This window comes from Bombus huntii, chromosome 15, assembly GCF_024542735.1.
Source record: "Bombus huntii isolate Logan2020A chromosome 15, iyBomHunt1.1, whole genome shotgun sequence".
NCBI classification, from domain to species: Eukaryota; Metazoa; Arthropoda; class Insecta; order Hymenoptera; family Apidae; genus Bombus; species Bombus huntii.
Window position 1 is genome coordinate 10,564,886 of NC_066252.1, and position 26,327 is coordinate 10,591,212.

Below are 26,327 nucleotides of genomic sequence, written 5' to 3' on the forward strand. Positions count from 1 at the left end.
GTTCTTTTCTTCTCTAACCGACGCATTCCGATATACTCGCTACGAATTATTCGAACAGCGACTCTAAACGATTTCCTGGCTATTCACGACCTAGGATTACGTATATTCAAGGAGAATTCATCGTAACGATTCGTGAACGGAACCTTGATCGTCGGCTAGAACGTCCAGTCGAATGTTCATCGCGTCATCTCGCGGTAGATTTAAATAAAAACCCGTGACTCATGTGTTCTGCCATTCTTCGAGACTCGGGCGTCATCTCGAAGACATCCGGCACCAAGTGGACGAGGAGATAGGCAGTTCCTCGAGATTATCGAAGCACCGAGTGTCGCGGTATAATCGGCAATGAGGTGATTCTACGCGAAACAGTTTAATCGCGTTAGTTTATCTATTTTGACGGAAAAATATTTTCTGTTTACTCGTGGTTTCTTTTATCTCTTTTCCTCGAGCTTAAATTAGTTGGATCAAAGCCAGTAGCTTTGACCGAAGAATATCTTCTATTTACTCGCTTACTTAGTTCTTTTTCATCCAAAGTTTAGATCGGTTTCAGTCGCTTCGATGAAAGATCGTTTCCTGTTCTTTTCTTTTCTTTTTTTCCTTGAAAGTTTGCCAGATTTTTGATGAAAAAATATTTTTTATATTTCTTTGCATTTTCCTTATCGCGTTTTAACGTGGCACGATAAAAGAGATAAAAACGATATGGTAGAAAAATTGTTCCATGTACTTTATCTACTTTTCTATTTATTCCGATGATTTGCTCGTTTTTGTTTGAATTCATCCTCGATTTATTTTTATTCCCACTTGTTATTTATATTTTAAAATCTTCTTTTTTTTTTACAAGATTATCGTAATAAGTAGTTGATTGTCTAATTGCATTGCATTCTTCTCTTCTTCGCGCTACGTTTTCTATTGATTCATTGACTTTCCCCAATTACATTTTCAATAGCCATAGAAGACGTGGAAAGTGGAATTTGCGTATCCTGTACAGAAGCAGCTTTGAAAAGCGAAAGAAAAAATGCAAATTTCGCATTAGAAAAATAGAACTTAAACGCTAAAGATCGTATCGACCAGGTACATATAAAAAATAACAAATTTCCCTGTCACACTGTTCGAGATTCTATTTATGACAACGCGAAATAGGCATTCAACGCGATTAGAATGCTCGATAGCCGACAGAATAGAATTTTTCAAAGTAAAACCTGCCCGAGAAATTGCAGCTGCAGAATGCTTATGGTAATTGGAAAAAGCTGTTTACCTTCTCGGCGATTTCTGTCCAGACGAATCTCGTTACACTTTCTAAATCATCGAGCCTTGTTTCGCCACGAGACACGAAGCAATTCCAATGAATTACGAATTTCGACAGACATTATCCAATAATTCGCTTCTTCGAAAGCGTTACCCACCGTTTATCGTTCTCAATCGATTTCGTGTGAATAAACGTCGCTAATTCGATTTTCCGTCCACAGAGTGGAAAGCCGCTAGAAAATGGATTTAGATAAAATGAAATAATTAAAATCAACGGATAATAATTCAGAGATTGAAAATATCTCAAGTTTTATTTATACTCGAATTTTGGCATCGTTCTATTCGCTAAAACACAAACGGTAGAAAATTATGGAAAAGAAAATCGATAGAGGCTGCGCACTTATAAAATTTCAATTTCGACGTACGTCATAGTTTCGTAGTAGAAATATATCGAGTCTGTCTGTAATCGTCTCGAGTGCAGAAAAACGTCATAATAGTTCGTTTCTTTGGTCGGTGTCCGACAACGATCGAAGACTAGCCTTTTTAGCCTCGATGGTCGATCAAAAGACGACTGCGTGGTAAGATCACTTAACGCGCCTTCAGACGAGGAAAAAGTTTTTACGTCTCCTTGACGAACATCGTCTGTCTCGTCTATTCGCAGCGCGAGCTTTTCTTCTTGGTAATTGTCTTTCATTACGAAGCATTAATAATTCATCGCCGCGCCTGGCGATATATGTACGTATTAGGCGCGGCCAGAAGTCTTAACTAGTCGCAATCGGTAATTTTTCGGGACATTGACCTGTCCAAGGCGCTTCTTCGATCGTTATACGCGGCTAAATCGAACTCTGGTTGATGCTCCGCTCTCGTAGAATATTGAAATCGAGCCTGCACTTTGCTCTCGCGAGTCAGTACGCGAAAAAGATTTCAAATATTTTTAAAAACGTGTTCGAACGAAATTCAAACGAGAAATTATATTTATGCGATAACGATTCGGTCACATTTTGTTCGAATTAATATCATATAGCTCACGAAAATATAGAATCTAAGTGAAAGTTAAGAAAGAAGAATTGGATAATGTAAATTGACAGAAAAACGTTACATAGAAAATTGCCAATACGCCAGAAAATTAAGATATTCCCGGTAAAGCCGTCAGCGAAACGAATATTATAGTCGTAATTTATTCGTTGATTTAATATTTTAGAAGTTCTTAAGATATTTCGCTTGATAAATCAGGAGGAATATCACGATTTTCCTTTTCATAGAATGCCGATTATGTTTAGACTCGTTTTCAAATTAGCATTTAAATCGCCTGCTTTAAAATTCCGATTTCTTTTTACGACAAATTATCTTTCGAGGAGATTGTTCGTATTAATCATTGGCGTAGCGATGTCGAGAGACCGATACGTTCTTGAGATTACGTTGGAAATATCGTGACTTACGAAAGCTCGCGATACAGACGATATTAAAGTTTCTGTTTAAATATCGCGAGTATGTAGTTCGCAGAAAACACCGTTTTGCGGAAATGCCACGACGGCCCTCGTGGCCACAATGACGTCTGTTTGGTCCACTTGCTCCGTGTTGCTGAGTCGCGATCGAAATGATCTCGAGACGAGATTCCATTTACCGATTTGTCCGGGTTCACCACCGTTATTAAATTCCTTAGACTGGCTTCTGACTTTTCGGAACGACCGCGTGCCATCTGCGAGCAACGAAATCGCCTTGAAATTGCCTTTTGATGGCTTCTTTAAATTTAAATAGAAAATCGTGCCGAGTCACTGGCACGTAAATGCGTGGCTAGGCTGGGTGTGAGCGAAAATTAATCGTCCGCGTAATTAAATATTGCTTATGGAGGGAAATATTATACGCGGAAACGTTTAATATAGAAATAGCAACTTGCAAGTTTAAGACGAAAAGTATTAAGAACACGAAGCAAGGAACATCGAGAATAGAAATAAGCGATAGGAAATAGAATGAGAAATATCAAAAATGTATTTGTAATCTTTTCCGAGTTTCCTTCGAACGGTTTATTAATTCCGCGTAAGATTTTCTCGCATCCCTCCCCACTAATTTTTCTTTTACAATATAAGTCTCGCCAAAGTGTAATTATCAATGAACTCGAGCGAATCAACGAGCCCATTGTGGATCTCGTCGGAATTTCTCCTAATGACCGGGAATTAGCACCTTTTCCATCTGTTCGGTACAGCAAAACTGGTTAATCGATCAAAATTAGAGAGATCGTACCCAAAAAGAAATCATTTAAGTATAATCATCGGCGATCTCGCACAGCAAACGATCTGAAGCAGCGGAGAACGTTAGCTGAAAGAATTCCGCCGATGAGCCTTCTTCTAATCTCCGGAGAACGCGACTCTTTCTACGCATAATAATCGCGAATCTACCTAACTCTGGAAAATTATAGTAAAAACGACTTTCGAGAGTAGACATCAGCGAATTCATGGTATAGATTAACGAGTGCAGAAGAAATTTATCCCCATATGCATTCCTTTAATAAATTCTTTCTCGATTAACTCATATTAGTAGAATCTGCACGATCGTTTATCAGAATTTATCAGGGTTTGAGAGATTTTTCTAAAGAAAATTACTTATGAAGGTAAATGTTTAATTTATCAAGCTACTAATAATTATCCTTCCTTAATAAATTGTTCCGCGAACGCTAGAACATGCGTCTTCTGTATATATGTTAATTGCAACTTTGCCTGGTTATCCAGCTAACTATATGTCCAAGATATCATTATAATTAGATTATGGGTGTTTATGCAAATTCAGGTGATTACGACGAACGTAATTAGAGAATGGTACTCAGGATAGAGATTTGTTTCGTCTCTTATAAATATCGTAACGAGTCATTTACTTTGAATATTTTAAATACTTTCACATGCATTCTATACGTAATATGTATACTTCTTATATATTTAAACTTTCCATGGATACACGAAGATTCGCGGTCTAATTACAAAAATGTATGTACGCTTAAAATTAAAAAAAGAAACTGAAAAGCGTCGATTATTAAAGTTACTCTATCTCCTGGGTTCTACTTGTTTACTTAAGGATCCTCTACCGGAGTTTCTAAAATTCTCCGCTATATGGATATTGCGATAATGAAATGAAAATTCGTGCTACTTTCGGATATTTGTCTTTCGTAATTATAGAAGTTGGAGGGACCACCTAATTGACAAATAAAATACGAATAACGTAGCTTCTGACTCCCCCAATAACCAAATGGAGCAATTTCGACTCTATCGGCGAACAAATTCCGCAAGAGTTTAACGTCTCAAACGTCTGTCAACGCCATCAAACTCGCTCAAACCAGATCAAACAGAGATTAAAAAGAATCTCGCTGACTAATTTCCATGGTTTCGCTGAAATAGAGGAAGTCTTCCGCGGCTGATTTCTGTTATAGTTCGGCATTCCATGGTGGAACGAGGCGCACATGCGCCAGCATGTATGAGAGAATAAAGAGGTCGTCGTAAATGCCCTGACGTTAATTTGCCAGGAGTTTTGTAGGACACGGACTGAAGGCGAGACGAGGGAAGAGACAGCTGTTGAGGCCTCGCTCTCTCATACGAGTTCGTGGCATGCGATCAGCCAACGCGCGTTACACTGCGACACGTATACGTGCAATACACCTGTACACGCCAGCCGGACAACGCGTTTCGAACGGTTTCTCGCACCGGGTCGACGTCCTGCCAAAACTGCCTAATCGTGCCGCTTGACCACGAGGTGACGTGTCGCCACGAATTCGTGACTGACTCTATCGAGAGAACAGGATAGCTTCGTGCTTCGGGCTGTCCGGGTTTTTTGCAGGTTTCATAGATCATCGAGGGATTAGATTGGATTAGGTCGAATTTGGGTACAATTTTTTGGGCAGACGACAGATTTGGATCGGTAAAAGGGATAAACGGGTACGTTTGAAAATGTTTCCTTCGATCGAAGTTCCGTTAGAAAAATGGGATCGAGTCGAGCTAAGTCGGGTGCGAGTAGAATTTTCGGAAGGCTGAGAACGTTGTCTGGTGGAAGGATGGTTGTGGTGGGTTTGAGAACGATCGAAATTTTATTAGAGAATTAGCGTTCTATTAGCATCGTATTGGATGGATTTTTTGCTTCCTTGCAATTTCTATTAATCGCTGACACAGGACTAAGACCAGACTTACCAAACGAAGAAAACCAACGATCAACGAATCACATATCCGCCACGCAGGAACGAAGGAAGCATACAGAATGACGTCAGCCTGTTGACCGCTTTCAAAAGACGCGGATAATCGTTGTAATTTGAAAGCTAACTCGCGTAGACCAGCTTGGAATGCGTGGTTTTTACTTTTCGCGAAAAGTGTGCCTTCGATCGGTTACGAATCGATCGCAATTGGAACGGAATGGTGGTAACCTTATGGCGGGAGGGAAATTCCGATTTAGGCGTGCAGCGTGAGCCGCCGTGCGTACGTAATGAAGTTTCAGCTTTTAATAACAGTGCATGGTAAGCGGTCATGCATTGCGTGTAAAATTATCGGATTTCTAGGATTTGCTTTGTGCAAACTACTAGACGATTATCATATTTTCTCCTAATTCGACTGGAGAGCCGCCTTTGTTGTTTCTAATGGGACTGAAGTCTTCTTTACACGCTGACCTTGTTTTTTTAAAACGTCGTCTGTATACGAAGAAGCATTATACGCATAGATAACGTTTCAAGGATGGATTTATAAATTTAGAAGGGTAATTGTTTAATAAAATGTACTTTGCTGCGATTCTTGGATTTACGACACCAACGTAACAATGTGTGGAATATGTTTTTCATTATCAGTCTAATGAAACATGCAGACGTTTTACTATACTGAACGATCAAGGTAATTTTTTCCGTTGGAATATCTTTCGAGGAACGAAGCTCATCTTTAATGTTTCAAAAGCCACAATGCTATTTTTAACGCGTGAAATTTTCCTCGATATGCGCTGTTACAGACTATAGTGTATGATTATATTCGTTTAAACCGTTGTACTATGACAACAACTACGACTATTACTTTCCCAACACCCGTTAGATTCGTTACTGTTTTATACATATATCATCATAGTTGTATGATTTGCCTGCCTTATTAACGGGAGAATTCATTTATCAAAGTTCAAGAAACTTTCGCGATAAAACCTACACAGTCACATAATTAATTAAGATATAATTATGTAGACTTCGTTAACAAATCGTTCCGTGATCATTGAAAAATATAATTTCTGCGAGTACTAATTGCACCTTCGCTTGCTTATCTACCTAAATCTAAGAGATCATTATAACAGTATAGCAGACAAAAGCCGTTCAAGCTAAAAGTTCATAAAACTATCAATTATCAAAGTTGCTTTATCAAAGTTCCTTCGAATCGTAAAACCTACGTGCAACGAACGTATCGCTTAATTGCTATAATTATTAAGAAGAAAACATCAATTATAATTTTATCGACAGATAAACCACATAACAGTTCTTTAAACTCCGCCAGGCATCGTCAAACTCAACGAAATCCGCAAACTGATACTAACGTGTTATGTTAATAGCTTTTAGATTTCCTTGTAACGTTCGTAACGTTAATATGATAGTAACCATCCATTTGTTTCATTCGCATAAAAAAATTTAATTACCTTGTGCGACCGATATTACTCGGAAAAATGTCATGGAAAAGAGAAAGAAGTGAGAAATATCTGGATTCGTACGCAATGCCAAGCCAATACAAAAATTGAATTTCATTCGATTGAAATCCGAAACAGAGGAGAACCGACGTTGCTTTTAAAGAACACCGCGAAAAAGAAGAATTCAAAAGTATCTAGGTTATGTATTTATATGCATACGAAAGTGAAGAATTGCAGGTTCGAGATCGTGTGGTCGCGTCGGTTCGCGATCATTTGTATTACGGTATAAGATCGAAGGCGCGCGTGCGCACCGATAGTAGGTGACAATGACGATACCAAAAAGGTAGAGCATAAGTATGCAGAAGAGAGACAAACAGGGCCGATGGAGGCCGTATTCCGAGCGGCAGGAAGCTGCCAAGTGTAACGGTATCGGTGCCTGACTGCTCGCAGCCGAGCATCGCTGCCTTCACGCGTCTTCAACGATTTCACGTGCTCGATGAATATAGGTAAGCCAGCTTTTCACGTGGACGGCATTTTTCATCGATCGCAGACACCGTTTTCCATCGCTTCGTCGTCGCAAGATTATCCATCCGGTTTATGCGCACGAATCAAATCGAAACAAATAAATATATATTTGAAATTTGATCGCAGAAATTATTCATACGCGTTATTTTCTAGCGAGGCAACTTTTCATAAGGTTTTTATTAATAATTTATACGAAATTTAATTAATACGTTTCATTAATAGGAAAATGCAAGTACTTTTTGTAATCGCTGTATATCATCGGCTAAAGTCCAGAATGATTTTCCCAATTTTGTCCACCTTCGTTCACGAAAGCTTCCGTATATCGTGTAAGAACTTTTATGCAAAATATCTTTACGAACAGAATCGAAGAATATTAAGCAGAGATCTATATTTCACCCGCTAAATGTCGCAAGTAGCAGCATACTTTGGATATTTTACGTACATATAGTTTGGGCGTACGAATCCAATTTTCGCTGAGACATTAGGGAAGCTTATGACACAGAGAAATTATTTCGCCATATCCACGGTATCTACGCTTCATTCTTATTGCTGTTTTCATAAGAATCCCTGAAGATTGCAAAAGCCATCGGCATGTCTCTCAGTTTCTCATTATGAAAGTAACAGTAGAGGAATAAAAAGGCAAAGAAATTACTTTGCCATTACATACTTCCCAACTTAGAAATCGATCTCTGTGAATTGCAAGAGTCATCGGTGCGTTCTTCAGTTTTCCATTACAACGAAAGATACGCAAGCTTAATCGTGGATTCCAAGCGAAAGCAGGTACCTGTTGATAAAAAATGCGCGTGTAGGGTACGATTAATCATCCGTGGATGTTGTTGCATCTTGTAACGCTGATCACCTTCGTCGAATGCAAACATACCGAATTATGCGAACGTCTTTATCCGAGGAAGCCTACTCGTAGCATAATTTATAGCTTGTAGGTGTCTTTGGACAAATTTATGGAAATTTGTAAATTATTTGCAATCCTGTAACGACGTAGAATCGACATTCCGTTTTATTCGATTCTCGATTCTTCTCAGTTTTAATATATACTGTGATAAAGCCAATAAAGTTAGCTTCTCTATATTATTTCTAAAATAAAAGTAACAACGTAGTCGAAATAAATAATCCATCGTTTCGAATTATTATTTTTCACCTATACTTCAAATAAAAGCTCAAGCCAATTTCTTACGAAAAACGAAGCCAAATATCAGAATATTCATAAAGTCTAAATTAATTTATTCACAATTATGCGACTAAGATTAGTTCAACAAATTTCCAAATCACTTGCGCGATCTAGATTCATCTCGAGTCTAATTTACGTCTATTCTAGAATCTTCTTAACTTCTACTCCGTCTTTGATTCGTAAAGATCACAGACTGGAAGATCGCTTTTCCAATCTTCGTAAACGAGCAACGATCCAGCAACTAACGTCCGAGTTAAATTATTCGAAAAGGAAACTTTCCTTCGGCCAGGCTCGTTGCTCAACAGCTTCCTTGCCTCGCTAATTCCTTGCAAGCGGTTTTTGCGACCAACACACGCGATTTCATTTTCTACGAGGATCCAGTGCTTCGTGCGAACGAGGGTTATTAAAATGCAACAATTTCCTCGTTCCCTGGTACAATTAACCGTATTCCGCGTATCAACTTGCGCCACTGGTATTACTATAATTTCTCTGGGATCCTTCTTTCGAGATCCTTCGAAACTGCTCATCCTTCGTAACCAGAATTTTTTTGCCAATCTTTTCACACGGCTATGCCATTTCCACCTCTTCGATACGTGTTTTACGAGCAAGTACATTAATCGTGGACAATTCCAGCGTTAGGAAAGAAATAGACAGACGACGAGGAATAAGCAACAACTGTCGCGGCGATAAAACCAGACGCGTTTCGATCGATCATCGATTATTTATCTTCGAGTTAATAGACTCCCTTAGAAATTCTTGGAAAAAAGACATTGGAACGCGTTCCTGTTGCATCCTGGCTATCCAACGTTCTTTCTGTCAGATCTCGAAGCGAAGAGACGCGCGCCGGTTAAACACGGTTGCAGAAGGAAACGAAGCACCTTAGGCGGTGAAGCGAGCAGAGTCAACGGTACTTCTTGGAACTAAATTACACGTACTCATAGTACGCGCCGCGTTGATTACATAATCGGTATGAACGCCATCGGAAGAAAAGCTAAGCGGCGATCGTCGTTCCCTGACCACAAATATGGCTGACTCACAGTACGAACAATCGACGATCTACTTACTATTAGTCGGTCAACAAAATCGTTCTGGCTACTGCATTAAAAAAATCTTCTAATTTTTACTCGTTCGATATTCGTTGGTACACTGCGAATATTTATGCGTTTGCGAAAATTTTAAAGACGCGGGAATGCAAACAGATACATATAACGCGTAAAAGTACAAAAAGTATCGAAAATATGGTATTTGTTGTAATATTTGGCGAGTGGACAAGTTTGGTGTTAAACGTAACCCACATTGGCTCTAAGAAATATGAAAAATTAATTTCCTCGTAGCTAGAAAATAGCGGCGTTTCTAATAATATCTCGTACTTTATTATCGATAAGCCCGAATACCAATATAAGTCAACGTAAATCATCGATCATTTACGCTGTACACATAGACGAACATCAGGAGCGCTTCGTAGCGGATTCAGAAACACGACCATAGACTTCATATTGTTCGACCATTTTTCGTCTCGTTCTTCTCCTTTTTACTCTTCGTTCTCCTTTCGTTCGCGCTTCTATTTTCCCCCTTCTTTTTGCCTTTCTTGCGCGCAATCGACGCTCAGGAAGCATGTAATGCAATTCCGAGATCACTGTACTCTCTGTTATTCGTCGAGCTGCAAGCTCGAACGATGGCTGAAACGCATCGGTTGAAACGTACGTACCTACGATTTTAAACGATGTCGGAACGAACAGCTTCCTTTTGATATATTTCTACGTTTGTTTTCAAGCATGCGATGCCTGATTTTCATACGGGTATATGAGATGCACGGTTAGGTGCGCGTGGTGGAGAGGAGAACACGGATGGAGGGTGGTTTTTAAGCATCCAACCGATTATCGTGGTTTTCTTCTACTTCCTTGTTCTCGTTGTTTCAGTTCCTTGTACTTTAAGGCGTCTTCTCTCAGATCGTTTCTCCGACGACCTTTTATACTTTTAATTTCTACTTTTCTCTCGCACTAGTATCTTCCAGTTTTCTCGTCGTTGATATTGTTTTTATCTATTTGGCTATCGTTACGAGTTGCTATTATTTCTTAACGTTGTAGTTATTTGCCCAATTCGTGCAACTATGTTTAAAATCTACGGATACGATGAATCGAGTTTCAAGCTTTAATATACCGTCGTTCGATATTTCGACAAATAATAAAAAGTTACTACTTGGAGATTCTATCGAATGACGACAGGTATCGCTTTTAACCGTTACTTTCTTATTACTTCATACATCTTACTGACATCCGTGTACCGTTGTTGTAAATCGACTAAAGCGTATTTGATACTCGTAACGTGATTCACGCGACACTTACGTGTGGTAGTACAATATGTGTACGTAATTATAGCAATATTCTAGGTCAATAACGTTGTGTATATATAGTTACAATTATATTTATCCACATCATGAAAGACAGTTAATTGTTACCCTCTTTATGTGCTCTGACTTCTTCACCTTTTACGTACATGGGTCAGTAGTTGTAAAAGAGTTAAACAACTATGGTTACGGTGTCATACTGACGATGTAACGTCAGATCGCAGGAATCACGGTATGGATCACGTTCCTGACAACCGTACGAATTAGTCAGCCGTAGAATGTGAATGGACAAGCGTTTTCCGTCGTCGAAGGCACTTCGCCAGGGCGCAGTCGTTTGCCTTCAACGGCTGCGACCCCATTTGTGGCATTCCATACTCCCCTTCGCACGTCCCATCCCCTCCTTGCTACAGCCAAGCTTATTCGATACTTTTGTCTTCACGCAGCGCTGCCTTCTTTCTTTTTTTTTAATTCTGCCTTTCTTCTTTCATCTCGACAGAAGACGCTTGCGTAATTGCGACCAGGCTTCGAGTTCTCTACGATCGTTGGACGAGGAATCGATGGATCATGGGACACGTAGGATGCTGGTAAGGATTTTTTTACGATAGAAAATTGGTTGGTGAATTTTCATAGTCAAAGAGATACGCTGTCATAAAAAATTTGTATTTTAAAGTCGAACGATAAAGAATCGCGTGTTATTCGTATCGAACGTTACTATAAATTGGACGATCGATAACTTAAAATCCAAGAAATTAACATAAACTCAGAAACAGGGAAATCTAACGAACCTTCGTCCCCAATTTTCTTTTCAATTATCTTTTCAAGTTTTATCCACAAATAAATTTTTTAATTCTCACAAATAAATGATACAGAGTTCTATCTTATCTACGCTATCCATTATTCAACGTCTTCGCTTTTATACACTTTAGTGCTCTAATTATAACGTAATATTTAAAAGACTCATTTACATTTACTTTTATTTAAAATAGCAAAATTTTATAACATTATCTTTTTCATTTCTATTTTACAATAAATACAATGACACTTTTAAATAAATTACGAAATAAATACGAAGTTTTACAACATTACCTAAATTATTTTGATATGTGAAGATAACGTTTGATTTATAAAAAGAATCAGGTAGTACGTTAAAGTTTGGCAAACTTTAGGAACAGGTGACAAACGTACGGTAACAGGTTTCGTTGGATTTTTCCAAAGTTATCAGTGGCTTATCGTTTCTTAAAAACATCCACGACATCTCGTTCATCTTCACTGCGTAAAATTCGTCTCTTTTGGGAACCATAATCTCGTCTGTGACCACGGTATCGTTGTTGACGATTCCCGAAGAATATCCCATCGATTTGCACAAACTCGTCAAGTCTTCTTCGTCCATGGTAGGACTTGGGAAACATTCCGTGTACCACACGCCGTAACTTCGACGAATCACTTCTCCAGAGCTATCGTTAAAATGGAAAATTGAAAATTTACTACAAGTGTAGGATTTAATGTCGGATCCTTCGTTTATGAAATAATCGCATAATTCGTAAATCGAATGCGAAGACGAATTGAATATACGAGAATTAAAGAGAAAGACATTTTTGAAGGAAAAATCAATCAGATTTAAAAATACATCTGTGAAATGGGTGAATTTTTAAAGACTAGACAATTAAAGATATTAAATAAGAATTATAAATACCTGTCGTTTGAATGTAGCTTCAACATTCTACACGTTGCTTCGTCGTCACCGTTAGGACAATCTTTCACCCCATCGCAAATAAAATCTTGTGCTATGCAGGTGTCGTTTTCGCTTGTTCTATCGACAGAGAAAACCATTATCAACTCTCTATAATTGCGTTTATTTCTAAGTGTTTATTACAGCGTTTATTGTTATCTCGTAACTGAGATTCAGAAAATATAATAGCTTTCGTGTATGGATTTCTTGGTTATATTATAGGGCTACGCTTATAAAATCTGAACAAACATACCGACGTTATTGTTACAGCTCTGCTTCGTTAGTTGTCGCTTAATAATTGAAATTTTATAAAAATGTCGAGTTGCAAAGAAATTCTTACGTTTTGCATTTGAAGCTGAAATCTTTGCAAGAACACATTTCCGGTGATTCGTCAGTTTTATCCAGACAGTGTCGTACGCCGTCACACAATCGCTCTGGCGATGTTAATTTCAGATATTCCACGCAGGTACATATCGTAGGTTCATCGGATCCATCGTAACAATCGATTTTTCCATCGCAAAACGCACTTTTGTCGACGCATTTGCCATTTCTACAGCGAAGCTGTGTCTTCATGCAGTCTTAACATTTAAAATATATACGTCTTTTAATCATTCTTTATGTAATACGAAGAAATTATTTTTTTCACGCATTGTCTTTTTGTTAATATTTGAATTTTAGTTGGATATTTTCTCTAGTTTTTGAAATCCAAGTAAAATTTCTAGCATTACAAATTTATTTGCCAGTCTTAATGCAAATTTAGAAGCGAACATGTTAATTCTACGCAAACATATAGATTCAATGAATATAAATGAATCCAAGTATCGAACAATCGACGTATATAATAGTCTAATTATTGTACAGTTAAGAGACTCAAAAATTTAAAATTCCTAGAAATATTCAAATTATCGTAGCACTTACTGCAGCTGTCCACGCTATTTTCACAATTTTCTTGAAATTCTTTGCAATATCTCGCGTCCTCGTCTTCTTCTCCACGACAATCCGGAATACCATCGCAAACCCGGTTTTGCGGAATACACTGTCCAATGTTGCATCGAAAACCCGTACAAATTGGTTCCACCGACTGTCTTGGATTATCTAATTAAATTTACATATAATTTAATATATTTAATATAAAATTTAGTACGACGCAATGTAATTTTAATACGAATTCAGTATGGATAATTTGTATAGATTTACAGGTTTATAGAGTAGAATTTTAGATTGGTAGCGTTAGTAGTATTAGAGTAGAATACACATTTACCGATTACTTCCATCAGATAGGGATTTACGTGTTCGATACTCGTCATATTTTGCGCATTTTTGAAATTACAAATTCCTCTGTTATCTTGGAAAACGGAGGCAGGATACCATCCCTTTCTGCCACGACAGAATATTATGCCACTCCACCTCGATGTCTCACTTTCCTGAAGAACGACGAATGATACTGGTACAATCGTTTTTTAATACGAATAAAACGTTATAAAATCGACAAGGATTTATTTTCAAAAATCGTTCATATTTGTTTGTTAGTGAATAAATTGATAAAATTCTTTAACAAAATAGGATTTACCGAACATTCGGAATTAGAGATATTCACGAAGCATCGTTGACAACTTGGGCAATTCTCAGAAATAATTTTCAAGAAAACAGACTTTATCTCGTAAGCTTCGTTCGTTCCAACAGCTATGCAAGTGTCCATCGCTCCTGGTAGATAAATCCTGTAGATATTCGATAAATATTTATAAACGATTCGACGAATTTTGGCAAATTTAGTTTGTTGTAATTACGTTTTGTTGACGAACAATGGTTGCACGTGACGACCGAAGTGGGCTCGATCTTTCAAGTGCAATAAAATCGACACCGAGTTATTCACATAATGCACCTCATCGATGGTCGATACCTGTTGATGAGGACCGTTTATCTGACGGAATAATCGACCATAACCGAGTACGGCTGCTACATAACTTGTATTCAACCTGGAAATAATTTGCAAATGTCGTTCGTTAAAAACCAGTATGTTAATGTTACAGTCGCAAATTTAAAGTAATATCAAACGAACAAAGCATATTTTTTAATATCTCGGAGACAAACATTTTGACATCTGTCAAAAACCCTTGGAAAGAAAAATTTCTGTGATTCTATATTATGATTCAAACATGAAAACTCAAACCAGATAGATTCCACGTAAAGTACTTTCAGGCTTCAAATTTTTCAATCTTTCCAAACCTTTCGTCGCGTAGCAAAGAATTTATCACTTTAACGAGTAAAATTTTGCGCTGGAATTATGCAAACTTCACATGAAATTCCTCGATGCAAAAAGGATTAGACGATTAAATGTTTTTCAGCGAATACCAATCGATTCAAATCCATAAAATTCACACAATTGTACGAAATTCACGTAAAATTTTTTGAAACCTGCGATTCTTCGAACCAAATAGGATCCGCTCGAAATTCTTTGAAACTTCGAATTTGTAGAGTTTTTAAACGTTTGAATAGTCGAAATAGCTTCGATTACCTGACGTTCTCGAGACATTTCGCGGCGGACAGTAACCAGTTCGAGTCCAAGAGCAGCGCCATGCAACGGTAGCGTCCGTCGACAAAGATGGCAGCCAACCAGGGCCACAGGTAGTCGCGGTTTCCGGTTCTATCGTCGATCGCCAAGTGAGCGTACATACTGCCGCTTGGTATCGCTGCACAGTGAATGTAAAGTCCCAAACATGTTTCGTCCTTTTCGTTCAGAGAGGCCGCTGATGAGTTCTTTTGGTACGTGGAGTCCCCTTTGCGCCACTCTATCCTTTCCAGTTGCGAATTTTTCACGACGATGGACTTGGACGACCGAACGTTTCTTTCAACGAAAAATAAATAACTAAATAAGTCTCGGAATCTTTACTCCTATTTCTTCCTCCTCTTTCTTCGTATCGGAAGAATTTTCATTCTTGAAGAAAGATTATTCGATTTGTTATGGAATATCAAGCATCGAACTTTAGCTGTGTCTTTAAGGATGTTGAATCAGCGAACAGCACAAGCGATGGAATTTGAAGTTGTGTATTTGAAACCTTATGGAAACCGTTTGATTCATAGGAACCTTCGGGACCGTTTAGACGATCAATATTATTGTAGATACTATTGCAGATATTAAGGGTTCTCGACATTGTATTGACAATATATATATTGTCATTATATCGACGAGGATCCTGGCTATTGACAGTAATATTGACAATAGTACTGACGATAATATCGATTATCTAAACGCTCCTTTCCACGCTATTCTGGTACTACGTTACGTAGATACCGTGTGCAGGTCTCGAGGATAATCGAAAAATCAAATTCAAGCGTGGAATATAAACTTATTAAAAATTCGTAGAGTTGAAAATATACTTACGCAAGACCAAAGTATTCGCACATATTTTGTCCAATGATCGAGGCAGTAGATTGGTTTTTGTGCATTCTGGGACGATGGCAAGTTGGTTGCCATTTTCCCTCGATGTATCTAGTCAGAATTCCTTGTACGTTTAAAAATGGTCTTCTATCACCATCGAGATATATACGTTGACCATCGGTCAACGTGACTGTAAGAAAGAAGATAAATAAAACTTTAAACTGTAGTAATATATTTTTGTATAAAAATGTATAAAACAGTGTATACGTATAAAATGTATATCGAATACACAAAGAAGTTTTATCTTAAAAATTTGGTAAATTAAAAATGACTCACAGCAGTCGAGCTCATCCTCCTTAAACATGCAATCGAAGTTTCCATCGCACTTTTTCGCCATCGAGACGCAGGTTTTACTCGTCTTGCACAAAAATTCATTCTCAGCACAAATTTCTATAGAATAAATAAAGCATTAGTTATACTTAATTGTACAATTATTCTATACTGTATAATTCTTTCCTTTTTAACGGTATAATTAAAAAGGTACAGGACAGTTGAATAATTAGTTACCGCAGTCCTGTTCGTCCGTTAAATCATCGCAATCTACGTAACCGTCGCATATAGCACTTCTTTTTAGATTCTGCAAATAGTTCTTACAAGTGCAATTCATTTCGTCGCTACTGTCTTCGCAATCCACCACTCTGTCACATCTTTTCTCAATTGGAATAGTTTGAAGCAATCTGTGAATTGTACAAATACGATAATATGTCGAAATTACTGAAATAAATATATTCGTCGACTAACGCGTTTCGTGTTGAATATTTTAATTAAAACAAAAGTACCTTGTACAAGTGAATACCGTAGGAAATGTTTTCGGTGTTAATGGCAAAACAGGTTCAGTGTAAACAATAGTAGAAGTTGTCAAAGTCGAGATATCGTCACCCTTGGATTCCGAGTCATCGTTTTCCTGCTGCGTAAACACGGATTCCTCGGTCGCATTGTTTATTGTATCGTAAGATATTGTGAACTCTAAACATAATTTACATACGAATGCTGTTAGAATGAAAAACTTGTTATTACGTTTTTAATAGAAGTGGAAATGCGTTATCAAAATTAAACCTTGAATATAATCCCGATTTATTAGAGTTAAAATTATCATGACGAAACAAATTACTATAAGAAATTGTGGAAAACCTACCAGTGGTGACGATCTCGCTAGACATCATAAAATTATCTATACTTGGCGTTGATAGTATAGGCTCGAAATCGTGAGTGGTGTTCTCCATCTGCATGTAAAGAAAAGAATGGCTACAATTGACTTCGTCTTCGCCGTTCAAACAATCGACTATTCGATTGCAACGCGCTTCGATCGGTAAACATTTGCCTCCGTCGCAACTGAATCCTGGACATCTTTCCAAAGGAGTGCGCCTTAGAGGAGGCACACCTCGACCATCTAAATATTAAGCATAAATATAATACACGAAATAAAAATACACGAAAATGTAATATTTCTTAATTTTCTATTTGTTCTACTCTTGTTCCACTGGTTCTACTTGTTCTATCGGGTTTATTTGTTCTTTGCTACTCTTCGCATGTATCTCTTTTGCATGTATTCGAACAAGAAAATAAAAATGCCAGAGATACGACTCACTGGAAATTTCTTTAATCCAACTTAGGAAATAGCTGACTCTCGCATAGGTTCCCGGTTCATTCGGTCGAGCGCAGCCTTGCCCGTGACTAACTACGCCTGCCACGTACCACTGCGATGTCGAGTACGGATTTCTACGAATGAATGACACGAATTAATCAAATTATAGACTAAACTCTGAATTACACTAGCTAGACTCTCTCGAATAACAATTTCCTAACATTATATGGTTGAATACTTCAACGATGGAGCGCAGCAATCGACGCCATGAATTCCAAAGCAATAATTAGAAACCCTTTTACGAGAAAAATGGTGATTCAACAACGTTAGAAATGTATACACAGCGAAGGTGTATACATAAGCAATCCACAAGGGAAAGATCAGTAGGACGAATAAATAGAAAAAAAATTGTATTTTTGGAAACATCGATCGGTGGATCTGTCAATTAAAAGCTACATTATCTTTAGAGAAATAATCATTTTGTTTATAGTTGGTCTCTTAATATCTTAGTTATCCTTGCCAATAGAAAAGGTGATTTTTTCATTAATTGGATAATCATATACCTGCATAATAAAGGACCACCGCTGTCTCCTTGACAAGCATCACGACCTCCGTGAAGATATCCAGCACAAATGGAAGCGTCGTTCTGGTCTTCTTCGTACTTACAACTTGCTAATATCGGAACTTCTACTTCCCTCAGATGATCGGCTGGAAAATCCAAGAATTATATCAACTTCGTTAGATTTGTCTTGTTACCAAAGCAAATTTATTAAAATTGATAGAGTCGCTAAATCAAATTCATTACATTTTTTTTTTTTTTTTTGAAAAGCTTGTCATTAACTTTGATACAGCTTATCATTGGACGAAGTTCGTTAAATTTAGTATAGTTTATTCATCAGTGAATCGTACACATTTGTACAATTTAGAGGAAATTTATGAAATTTCGACGGAAAGGAAATGTCTTACGATTTAATCCATATTCTGCAATAGTACCCCAACCAATCGCTATACAAGTTGTATTAGGTTCTGGTTTGTTTCTCCACATGGGTCCTAGGAGATTCGGGCCAGGAAGACAAACTGGTCGCACCCATCGATTGAAACGCAGAGGATCGTCCAACATAATCATACCAATGTCGTTCTGCAGATGTCTAGCGTTGTATTGCGAATACATCACCGTGTACCGTGCTTTTCTGGATTGTGACATCGGCGAGAAAGAATTTTGACGAAGTATCCCCGCTTGGACCTCGAAATATTGGCCTACGTAGCTGTTTACAAATTTAATAGTCACATCGTGAATGAATAGCTTCCTCAACTTTTTTCGAAATATTTATATCGTTTGATCGTACGCCACGTCAATTTTTGGAATGATTCGCAAATGGAAGGTACCAAATTTACGAATAAAATGATACATCGACACATACAAACGACGCTGCTAAAGAATGCAATACGTTTTTATATAATTTAATCTTAAGTAGACGAAAATAAAAACAAATTCATCGAGAAAGTCAAATATCGTGACAAAAAGCTGTTTCTCACAGACATATTCCAGACGATTACGAACTTATTCTTATAAAATGACATGTTTTTGCATCTCTACATTAAAATATATAGAAACAATATGCAGATACATGTACACAAATTACAATTGCTACTTGAATCGCGTGAATTTATTATCATATGCTGCCATACTTTTAATCATTTTTTTCGTCTACTGTCAATGATAATCATCCAAAAATTGTCAAGCATTCGTCGAAAATTTATTTTTAATGCCTGTACCCTTCGAGACAGTGAGCAGCTGTAAGCACCCAAAGTTCGTTCAGAATAGTACCGCCACAATAAAAAACGCCATCCTTGTAAATGGCCACCAGAAACGGCCAGGCTTTCGGATGACTCGCACGACCACCTACGACGCGCAATTGCGAACCAACTATATCGTCCTGCTTTCTGTCTATCTTCTTACTTTCGTTATCTCTTGGATCTATATTGTCATCGTCCGATGGCAACACAATTTTCTTATTTTCATTATGTCTTATATCCTCGTATTCGATATAAGTATCATCGTCAGATGGAAACATAATTGCATCGTACATCTGTAAAGGAGCTCGGTCCTCTTTTTCCAGTATGTGCGGTCGTAGAGAATCCTCGTGGGAAAACACGGTAGTTCCGCACGAGAATCGCGGACAACGTACGAAAATCGCTGTGTTCATGCACGAGGGAATTAATTTCGTTTGGTTGTTCACTCGTGTTAGATAGGGGCCGTGATACGCGTTGCCTGGCACGGAATGCACTTTTATTTCGGGAGCTTTCCTGTAATAAAATTTGAAAAAAAAAATCAAGATTATTAGTAACGCAATATGTCTTAAGACGAGTAACCATCTACCCGGTAAAAATGTCGTATGCAAATTAAAACGAATTGCGGTTAAGCCCAGATTCGTTCAGGGATGAATAGTTCAAATAGCCGGAGTTCGTACTAATTAAAACGTCCAGATAAACGGAATTCTACTCGACTCCAGAACCCTACGAGTTCTAGAGTTGCAGAGTTCTACGAAGTTCCGACGTTCTAAAGTTCTACAGTTCTACGATCAGAGTTCTGGAGTTTTGGAATTTCAGAGTTCTAAACTTCTCCAACCTTTAGCTTTGGCTTTCCAGTTTTACAGCTCTCGAATATTTACTTTTAGATCTTTAGAGTTCTAAAGTTTCTGAATCGTTTAGTTTTGGATTTTTAAAGTTCTAGAGATCCGAAGGCCCAGAGTTCTCGAGTTTCACAGTTTTAGAGTACTGTGGTTCTAGAATTTTACTGTTCCAAGGTGTTAGACCTCTAGAATATTATAAATTTTCGAATTCTTAAGTTTTATCCTACTTGATTTGCGTGCCAATTTCAGAGATGCAGGCATCCTTGGCCCATGCGTCGATCGGTGGGCACACGGGGTACCATTGGCCCTTGTAGTTCTTATGGAGATATCCTTCGGTGTAGCCGATCGTGAATAACTAAAGAATATGTGTGTATGTTTAACAACGTATTATAAAGCGTACCCAGTGTATGTACGCACAAAATACGATATCTAATACATAAGATAACGCGCGATTGATAATATTCGTGAATGATAGGAGAAATTGCATTCGTAATTTACATTTTTTCCTTCGATGTACGAGGGAGTGAGAATATTGCAGTCCGTTTCGTCTTTCCCGCTAGCGCATTGCCGTTTTCCGTCGCATCGTTGGGAAAGCGGTACACAAGTATCAGTGGTATATGGGTTTTGCCAATCGTTGCAGCTAAATGAATTTTTTGGACAACCTGAAAAGCGTAACAGCGTATTTAAGATAGCAGAACATAAGAATTTTACGTTACGAGTTAGTAAAACAGGATCTTCCTTCCACGGATAAAATAGTTCCAATTGGAAAATAAAATCGCAGTATCTGGTGCCATCTCGTGCAAAATATTCACGTTCGTATCGAGACTAAGATGTAAACTGATTTTATGTGAAATTTCAATATCTCGCGTTTGATATTTACATACTGACACTTCTCGTCAGTGCTTATATCGATCACACGCTACAACGAGAGATATCTTATATTTTATACCGGATAATCGACAAGAACTTCGATGTATATGTTACTCCATCGATGAAACAGAGTTCTGTTGCACGCGCATAAGAGGTATAGCATATCAACATTAGCGTCAAATTAATACGAGGATCTTCAAATTGTGGAACGATGACAAAATGATAAATAGTCTTCGAATTCTAGAATCCTAAGATTTTAGAGCGCCGAAATAGAAGTAGAACCAGAGTAGTGGAATTCCAGAGTACCAGAGCACTCGAGTTTCGGGAGTTTTAAAGTTAAAAATTAATATCTCGCAGTTCCTGAATTTCGGAGCTCTTAAATTCTAAAGATCCACATTCTTAAGTTGTAAAGTTTCAAATAAAAAATCTAGAGTACCAGATTCTTGACCTTCGAGGTTCGAAAATTGTCAAGTACCTAAGTTCTACAGTTCCAGAGAGCGAAAAGTTTTCAGTTCTAAGCTTACGGAGTTACGGACGTTTAGTTTCCAGAACCTCGGAATTTCCAGGCTAACAAATTTTCAACTTCTCGTATTAAAAAACAAAAATTTATTCTCACCGAAACATCCCAACTCGTCTTCCCCACGCGGACAATCGAAATACCCATCGCAAAGTCGCTCGAGCGATATTCGATCTCTGCAAGAACACGTCCTCTCGTCGCTAGCGTCGTAACAATCCACCACACTGTCGCACCACTGCGATCTCGATACACATCGCCTGCCATCACTGCATCGAATCGTATTGGAAGGACACTCGTCAGGATATCCTACCACATAAAATATCAAAAACAATAATCAAACAAGAAATCATTAAAGCCACGCGGTAGAACTCTATTTATTGGAATTTCATTATTTACCGCCTCCATTTATCGATTGTATCATATTCAAGAATCGTATTTATCGTATTTAACCTCATCTGTTCGTCGTTCCATCTTTCCATTCCATCTTCTAGCAAGCACATAACCCTTTCATTCTCAAATTACTTGAATTGAATTCTAGTTCTAACAAATAGAGTTCTGCTACATCTTTGAAACACGCCCTTACTATGTAGAAATTCCTTGTTGTCCTTCTCGTTAACAAAATTACCCTCCTCCTCTTCCTTGTCATACGCGACGGAAGATCTCTGATACTCGGAGACTCCAGGAATAGCCGGAAACTGGAACGTTGGTGCAGGAATATACGTGCAGTAATAAGGTGTTTTGCTGTTAGAATTGGCGGGGGCGTTGGCAGACGTTTGATGTCCAGGGATAGGTGGAAAATTCAGAATCGCAGGGCCCGATGGACCGACTCTTTGACCGCTGGATGATCCAAAATTACCAGGGCCGGGTTGCGGTGGTAATCCTTGTGCAGGAGTTTGCACTTGCACGTAACCTTGCGTTTGATCGAGATTCTGGAAACCTTGTCGTTCGGGTTGCACCGAATATGCGTACGAAACTCCCGGAGAAGATGCTGGATACATGGTTTCACCTGGACCCGATTGTTTCGTTGGATTGTTATTCGCGTTTGGATTGTAGAAACAGACTCGATGAGACACCCAGGAGATCGTTGGTGTCAGTACTAGCTGTTGACTCGATTTTATCGTTTCCGCCGTGGGGATCATTCCCGAAGGTATTTCTTTGGTTCCTTTGATGACGATTCTTCCATAGTTATCGCGGAAGACCGGTTTGCTGAAATTTTTGCCTGCTGAAATTGAAAACTTTCATCAGACACTTTTGATTCGAAGATTCTTACGTTATCGCTAGGTTTTCTAATAAATTCGTTCGTCGTTAGTGTTTGGGCCGGTAAAAGAAATAGAAAGAAAAAAGAAAAAAAGCTATTCATACGCATCAACTTGGTATAACCAAATTTGACGGGACATTTTCGTCATTCGAACATAGAATGAAGTGATAAATTATGCATCTACCGTTTTCACCTTCCCCTTCCGCTACCTTCTGCTCGTGACCTTGGTTCGGAGGATGCACCGAAGGATGCAGCGGGTTGATCGCAATTTTCCTCACGTCGCCATCGCCTAGTTTGACCACGTCCGTGGTCCGTTTAGTATCATCGTTTCCGATCGTTTGGTCGGTGATTCTGACCGTTGTTTCTTCCGCCTTCGGCGTAGTCGACATGTTGGTCGTTGCATTAATCGTATCCACTTCCGTGGACGCGCTCGTCGCTTTATATTCCGTCGTTCTAGTCGTGGATGAGCTAATGTTAAAATTACCATTTACTAAGAAATATCAGCGAAATTATCAACATTTGAAAAGAAATATTTCTACGAATATACGGAGAGATAAATTTATTCGTTTATTATGGAAATAGAGGAAATTTAATTAATACGTAAAATATTCAAGGTATAGCCCTCTGTACAACGTGCAATAGGTAAAACAATTTTCAACCTAAATTTCATCTCCTTAAGCGAAAAATTCGTAAAAATATTTGTACCGATATTCGCAAAGACATGAATTTGCATAAATAGTCGAACGATACTCACATTCTCTCAGCCGTTTCCAATTCTTTCGTCGTTCGATTCAAATCCCCTTTTCCATTACCTCCGAAACTATCCTTAAAACTTGTCGTAGTCGATTTCTGTATATTTTCTTCGACCTTGGTCGTTTTCAATGTACCAGCATCCACGAAATCGCTATTCAAATTCTGTTTATCGTCGTCGTGCTTCTCGTCGTTTAACAAATTAGTTACGATATCAACGTTGTTCTTAATCTGACTATGATCAGCGTATTCCTGCATCGTTCCTGCGTCGCTCGTACGAATATTCGGATCAGAATCTTCGATTAACGTAGTCGTGTCGTTCTTGCACTGCAGACATTCAACCAGCTCGACGAATTTCGATTTGATAGGACTCGTCTCCGTAGAAAAGTTCTTGAAAAATGCCTGCAAATGCGGCACACTGCTGTTCACGATGCTCACGATGCTCCACATCGAATCGATCACTTCCTTGCAGTGTTTCATATTCTGCTTACAGGCACTCGCATTGGCATCTTCGCGTTTCCGACGAGATTCGCGCATCAGTGCTATCGAGTGCAACTGATTTTGTTGATCAAGCTGATCCTTGTACAAGTATCGATGCAGATTTTGTAGGGCTGCATTTATCGTTTTCTGTTGTGCAGGGCAGTTGTTTCTTATGAGATTTACTTGTTCGTTAGTTTTCTGTATTTTGTGCGCCGTGTAGATGTAGCCTGTTGCGAATTAAGATATCGTCGTATTTATTTATTTATCGTAGGCGTAATACGGAAAATTTGTTTGTTCGAATTGCTGATTCGAATAATAGACCACTAAGGTCTATTATTGGCTCGTAATTGGTAATTTCAGTGAATTGCGTCAACATAGGGTACAGCGAGAGAAAGAGAGAGATTCACGATTTTTCATTGGATTTAAGTGAATATTTTTATAGGTTCTCGAATGGTAGAATATTAGAAAGTGCGAACGCGTGAAGTTTGCATCCGATTATTACCGACGCAAGGATTTCTCTTCCGCAAAATCGATATTCACGTTTCTAAATACGAAACCTCGTAATACTATAGGTTCGATTATTATAGGTTATCGATGACTCAGGATTTTTTTCTGAAAAATCGATGCTGATATTTCTCAACGGTTTATTATTCGAGAATGACTTTTAATATCGTTAATCAGACAGATGAGAAACATTTCGAGAGTTTTAATCAAGTCACAGGAACATTTCGACCTTTTGAAAAGTCATAGCATGGCGAAGCTATTCGTAATAAAAATTCATAGTGCTCTCGACTAGAGCGGTTCATTGTAAATTACGAATCTTGCGCTTCGTAACGAATTAATAACGCGATAAATGATTCGCTCCGATATCAAAGTTGTTCTTTAAATCGCATTCCTTACTCCATCATGCTCTTGCGTGAACCAGATCGTTAAAAAGAATTCCTAAAAACGCGTAGTAAGTCTATAAACTATCAACGACAAATTTATTACGATTCGTCCGTAGTTTCGATATTAAAAGCGTCCCTAATTTCGGTTACCTGGAATTCCAGCCGTGAACGAATAGAACAAAGATTTACACACCTGAAACAACAGCCAAATATATCAGAAATCCAGCAAAAGACAGAATCAGTATGAGGATTAGACTTTGCACCAGATACACTAGTCTATGGCGTCTCATAAATTTCAAATGCGTATATTTGCTCGAACTTCCACTATGTTCCGTCGCACTTGCTGAAATTGAAACGTAACATACGAGATGTAGCGATGTGACAATCGAGATCTGTATCGGATAAGCGTCTCGTATACGCGTGTCTATGTATCAGATTGAAAATAAATAGACAAACAAGACGATTGGAAAATATCAAGGTATCGGCGTACCGCTTTTCGAAGTTGTTAAGTTAATGCAACACTGGTTGTCCGTTATTGGTACATTTTCCAGCTTCGTAAGAGAGATCTTGTACTCTGTATTCATGGTGACGAGACTCGTACAAACCTGAGTGAAAAGAGAGCAAAAGGTCACGTCGAAGAATTTTCTATGTAACTCGCGCGCGATCGATGCCGACAAATAACACCGATGTTATATAATTTTGGTAATTTTCTTATTTACAAATCGGCGATTCCGTATCACGTTTATCAAGCAGTACGCAGTGGAAAGTACGTTTGAAACATTAATATCGATCGTAGATCTGGATCTAACGATTGGAAATATTCAATTAAAGATGATTATCGCGTTAAAAAAAAGATACAAATTCTTTCATAAAATTATAGAAACATTTTATTTCAGTAGAATCGTATCTCTCGATGATATTTCATAATTCAACGTTCACGTTACGAAACACTATCGATCTTTTCCATCGATCTGAAATATCGAGTATCAAGTTTCCATCGTGAAACGCGCAACATTTTGCATCGTTCGCGATTCCGGTTTCCGGTACGGTGGTTCTTTGAAAGTATACGAAATAGACGATACTCACATTCGCAAGGTCTTAGAGCGCTTCTCTTCGCCGTTTCTGTTCGATGGATCGCGGTAGGTATTCTCGCCGAAACAACCTCGAAAACGTTTCCGGAAAACTTGCTTCTTGTCAACGATCCGTGCACTCGATGCAACCGATGCACGTGAAATAACTCGATGCTCGATCCGACGA

The 26,327-nt window shown here is 38.3% G+C and overlaps 2 protein-coding genes across 4 annotated transcripts in view; one reads left to right on the top strand and one right to left on the bottom strand.

Moving 5' to 3' along the window:
* Positions 1 to 26,327, top strand: part of LOC126874103 (neutral ceramidase) — a 139,257-nt gene that overhangs the window by 63,016 nt on the left and 49,914 nt on the right. For 2 of the 3 annotated variants that reach the window (XM_050635747.1, XM_050635748.1), the window contains one exon: positions 11,419 to 11,506. The exons of the other annotated variant lie outside the window; for it this stretch is intronic. The gene's annotated coding sequence lies outside the window, so the exon portion shown is untranslated. The remainder of the gene's footprint in view (positions 1 to 11,418; positions 11,507 to 26,327) is intronic. 3 annotated transcript variants of the gene reach the window in all.
* LOC126873893 (serine protease nudel-like) lies at positions 11,647 to 25,360 on the bottom strand. The gene is made up of 25 exons (XM_050635227.1): positions 25,264 to 25,360; positions 23,708 to 24,410; positions 23,138 to 23,421; positions 22,279 to 22,917; positions 21,795 to 22,001; positions 20,807 to 20,970; positions 20,536 to 20,663; positions 19,749 to 19,982; positions 19,452 to 19,646; positions 18,642 to 18,940; positions 18,239 to 18,383; positions 17,679 to 17,809; positions 17,226 to 17,480; positions 16,870 to 17,056; positions 16,598 to 16,767; positions 16,367 to 16,480; positions 16,034 to 16,220; positions 15,167 to 15,496; positions 14,439 to 14,627; positions 14,208 to 14,369; positions 13,913 to 14,058; positions 13,570 to 13,746; positions 12,992 to 13,229; positions 12,616 to 12,732; positions 11,647 to 12,406 (listed from the first exon to the last, which is right to left on the bottom strand). Exons 1-25 carry the CDS (start codon positions 25,358 to 25,360, stop codon positions 12,085 to 12,087), a joined length of 5,820 nt encoding a protein of 1,939 aa, XP_050491184.1. The 3' UTR covers positions 11,647 to 12,084.

Excerpts from the sequence above, each read along its gene's own strand:
- LOC126873893 (XM_050635227.1), bottom strand. The coding sequence starts at position 25,360 with ATGAGACGCCATAGACTAGTGTATCTGGTGCAAAGTCTAATCCTCATA. Across the intron at positions 19,647-19,748 it reads CAGATGTACGATGCAATTAT|AGATAACGAAAGTAAGAAGA; the intron begins GTTTCCATCTGA and ends TATAGATCCAAG. Across the intron at positions 16,481-16,597 it reads AACGGACGAACAGGACTGCG|AAATTTGTGCTGAGAATGAA; the intron begins GTAACTAATTAT and ends TTTATTCTATAG.